The 4345-nt window shown below is 37.0% G+C and overlaps 1 protein-coding gene across 1 annotated transcript; it reads right to left on the reverse strand.

Annotated features, from left to right (window-relative positions):
* Positions 1 to 253: 253 nt before the first annotated feature.
* Positions 254 to 2111, reverse strand: RPS19 (ribosomal protein S19). The gene is made up of 3 exons (XM_090310143.1): positions 1971 to 2111; positions 1310 to 1728; positions 254 to 522 (listed from the first exon to the last, which is right to left on the reverse strand). The coding sequence occupies exon 2, from the start codon at positions 1631 to 1633 to the stop codon at positions 1355 to 1357; it is 279 nt and encodes a 92-aa protein (XP_090166269.1). The 5' UTR covers positions 1634 to 1728; positions 1971 to 2111; the 3' UTR covers positions 254 to 522; positions 1310 to 1354.
* Between the last annotated feature and the right edge of the window lie 2234 nt (positions 2112 to 4345).

Here is a 4345-nt window from a genome sequence, read left to right on the forward strand (position 1 = left end):
CCATCACAATAAAGTTTCCCCCTTTCTATATTTAAAAAAAAAAAATTGTCCTATAGTTAAGAGGAAGATGCCCCAGTAAACTTAGCCAATGTTACACACATTGTCTGTAACATCCTGTGTACAGTCGTTTTTTCGCTCATGAAGTCTTTGAATCTGTAATGATCCGACTCCCTAAAACTTGTACTAGAATGTTACCATATAATGCTTTCACCTTAAAATGACACTTTTCATGAATTGGCAAAAACAAAATAAATGCTATAGAATAAATAACTTTTATTAAAAGTAAATAACTGAAAATTATTCAACAGAGTACCCTTAATTAAATAAAAAAATAAAACATCACTAGAAAATTTTATCTAAAGCAACCAATAGTGCAAAAACTGGAAGTTTACTAAATTCAACGACAAACTAAGTTTCAAAACATGAAATCATAGGAAAAGACATGAACAGAAGCATCTAACTAGTCCCAGTGGCACGATCACGGATTCCGCCTATCACTCGCTAGTGTGTCCTTATCCATACCTAGAAAAAAAACATAATAAAGAATGAGTATAAAAAATACTCAATAAGTAGCTTCACTATCGGGTTCAGACTATGCATTTATGTCCATAAATGGAACATTCTAGTGTGACATGCAAAAACCTCTACTAATCATGTATGGTCCTAGTGAATAACTGAACCAACACTACCACAAAGGAGATCACTAACTTCTAGTGAAAACCCAAAGGAAATCACAAACCTTTGGTGAATCTCGAAGGAGACACAAACCTCTGGTGACCGAAGGAAACAAGAGACACAAACCTCTAATGAATCCCGAAGAAAACACGAACCTCTAGTGAATCCCGAAAGAAACACAAATCCCTCGTGGGTACATAACTATAGGTAGGAGGCAATCATCACTAACATACTCATCATGCAGTATAAATCAAAGTCCCACGACATGGAAATATTACATCATGCTCATACATCCTCAAAACATATCGTATAAAATTTATATCATACTCATTCATCTTCATAAAATATCTTATTAAAATCAAAATCAGATCAAGCTCATACACATAACATACTTCAAACATAATTATCATTGTGCACATATGTCCTCTTTAATCAGGCATCACGCTTATCCAGTCTTAGAAAGTCAACTACATCATTCTAATTGTATCATGACACAAAGACGGTTCTACTAGTAAGATTACTTACCTCAAATTAAAAACTTAAATATCGTTATCCAAACAAGTTATTCTTTAACAAAATCTCAAATCAAAACCTATAACATAAATAAAATATTACGATTCAGATCAAATCTTACTGAAATCGGATGTCCTTTTCGTGCCATATGCACTTAGACTTGACTTTATCTCCCTTTTTTTCCCGGTCCAATATTTGGTCTCGAAATTCTTCGCTTTCGTGTCATAGCAAACTCTCCAAATTTATGACCAACCCTTCCTTCAGTGATCTTACAACGAACAAAAGTTTTTCCATTGTAAATCCGTACGGAGCTATCAACGAATTCCGGCAAAATCGAAGATCTACGTGACCAAATTTTCTTATTCAAAAGAGGATCTATCTTCGTCTTCATTCTCAACAGGAATGCATCAACAAAACTGCCCTTCCATATAGATCGTCGTGACATTATTCCGCCCCTCTTCCTCGTAAACTGCTTTAGTTATTTTACCCAAAATGTGGCCTGCTTCGAATCCACCTCCAACCTTCGAACTTAATTTGATACTAGCCCAAACACAAAAATTTCAGGAGTTAAAACTCAAACAACAGCCCCACTAATAATCAAAAGATTTAATAACTACAATAGCTTAACTAAAAATTGTCGAGATTGGTCTTAAACTTGATGGATAGCACTTCAAAATCCTCAAAATCTTGAATCTATCATCCAAAAATCAAGATTTCAACAACCATTTAACATCATCTCCATTTGGAGACCAAGACATTGAAGAACTCAAGGAAAAACTCACCCAAAATTGATGTTTCGGTGACCGCCAGTGCTGGGGGCGACAACTCCAGAACAAAGACCAACGGCGGCTGAACGTGGGTCGAGTGGTAGAGAATTCGGTGATGTCTGGTCTGGAACCCCAACCAGCTAAGAAAGATCGGACGCTACCTACAGCGAACGATAGTGCTGGAACGGAAACACAACCCCAATCGGATGCGCAAACGTACGGACACTCGTGTGAAACTGGCCGAGTGGGGCTAGAACGAGGGATGTCGGCGAATAACACAGACCTGACCGCACGGACGAAGGTCGAACAACAATGGAACGCGTAGCGGCGAGATCTGTTGTCAGCGACGGGCGCGAACAGCGACTGAAGGTGACTAGCACTACCGGCGGCGACCCAGACGAAGGCAACGATATAGCAGATCTGGAATGCAAGGCAGCATCTGAGGTAGGTTGGTGGCTAGGGCTTGAAGCGAGCGAAAACACAGGGGGTGCTGCGGCTTGCGTATGTGAAAGAGAAGGAGAGAGATTTTAATTTCTTTCTTTTCACTTTTAATCAATATATATATATATATTTCTTTCTTTTTCTTTCTCAAATTCCAAATATCTTCTCAAAATTCCAAATTCCAAATCTTTTTTTAATTCAAATCTCAAATTCTTTTGCAAATAAATTTAAATCAATTATCTTGTAAAACTAATTTAAATTAACTATTTTCTCGAAATTATAATCTCGAAAATTTAATTTGATTTCACGAATTGCATTAAAAATTTGAATTAAATAAAAACTTCTAAGGGAGCGTTTGAGGCAATGAGTTAATTATTATAGTATTAGGTTATGATAGTTTGTGTTTGGGGTGTAGATTATTTAAGTTTAGATTATAATAGTATGTGTTTGAGGTGTAAACTATTTTAGTTTGAAAAGGAAATAGTATAAAAAAATGATGAATGTAAAATAGTAAAAATGTATTAAATAGTAAATACGGTAGCAAATTGGGATTTTGAAATAGTGTTGACTATGGCTAATTAGAGGTTTTGAAATAGCCCCAAATGCCCCCTAAGTATTTATCCCTCACGTTAAAATGAATGTCTTAACCCAACACAATTCTATTTTATCCTTAAAACTCAAAATAACACCCAAATAATTTATGATTAAATTGTCTAAAAAAATTAGGTTGTTACATTCTTCCCTCCATAAGAAAATTTCATCCTCAAAAGTTCAATCATGAAAAATCTCTAGGTGTTGGACTCTCATCTCATCCTCTCATTCTCGTTGCCTCCTCAAATTGGCGATTATGCCATAAAACCTTCATTAACGCTATCTCTCGATTGCGTAAAATCTTCACTTCCTTTGCAAGAATTTGAATCGGCTTCTTCTCATAACTTAAGTTCTCATTCAACTGTAAGAGCCCGAAGTCTACGACATGGAATGGATTTGTCACATACTTCCTCAACATTGAGACATGAAAAACATTGTGAATTGTGAAACCCTGAATTTCACCTCAGTGAATTAGGTTAAAACTTGGTTAATAAGGAAGCTTGTAGAGGAATAAAGAGGAGGAAAATACCTTAAGTGTTGGATCTTGGACCTTAAAGGCCAAAACATAAGTTGTAGCTAAGTGAGGTTTTAAAGACAAAAAGTTGGCTAAGGGTTGGACGCATGAAGGCACCATGCGTTGGTAAGAAGCGTGCAGTCAAAGCTAGGCATCAAGTGTGGGATGTTGCGCTTGGCAAGGCAAGGTGTGAACGTTGGGTGGTCGTGCGATGACATGAGGACGCTGGCCAAGCGTTGACGAGAGTGGGCTACTCATGCGATGAGCTAGGCAACCGTTGGTCTAGGGACAGGTGTTGCTCATGCGTAGTCTCAAGTACTTAGCGAAAAAGAATAAGACCAAGCAAGGTAAATACGATGTACTTGTATTGGAAAATTGTTTAGTGAAAAATAATGATTCAGCTTGGATAATAGATTCGGCGCCACTAACCACGTTTGTTCTTCGTTTTAGGGAATTGATTCCTGACGGCAGCTAGCACCTGGTGAGATGACCATGCGTGTTAGAACTGGGCACGTCGTCTAAGCTACGATAGTGGAAGGATTTTGACTCTGTTTACAGAAATCATATATTTTATTAGATAATGTATATGTGGTTCCAGGTTTGAAAAGGAACCTGATTTCTATCAAATGTTTGCTTGAACAAAATTATTCTTTAAATTTTAATGTAAATAAAATGTCTGAGCAGTAGTACATAAGGTATGACGATACTTTGTTATAACCACGTGCACGCAGGTAGTTTGACGTCGAGGGATCGAACAAAAGAGTTCTCTCTCGATTAAGGCTAGATGTTGAGGGTTTGAGCAAAAGGGTTCACTCTCAACTAAGAATTAGTTTAAACTATGTGG

The sequence above is a fragment of the Benincasa hispida genome, unplaced genomic scaffold (assembly GCF_027475165.1).
Source record: "Benincasa hispida cultivar pf3 unplaced genomic scaffold, pf3_genome.v1.1 HicScf675, whole genome shotgun sequence".
Taxonomy (NCBI): domain Eukaryota; kingdom Viridiplantae; phylum Streptophyta; class Magnoliopsida; order Cucurbitales; family Cucurbitaceae; genus Benincasa; species Benincasa hispida.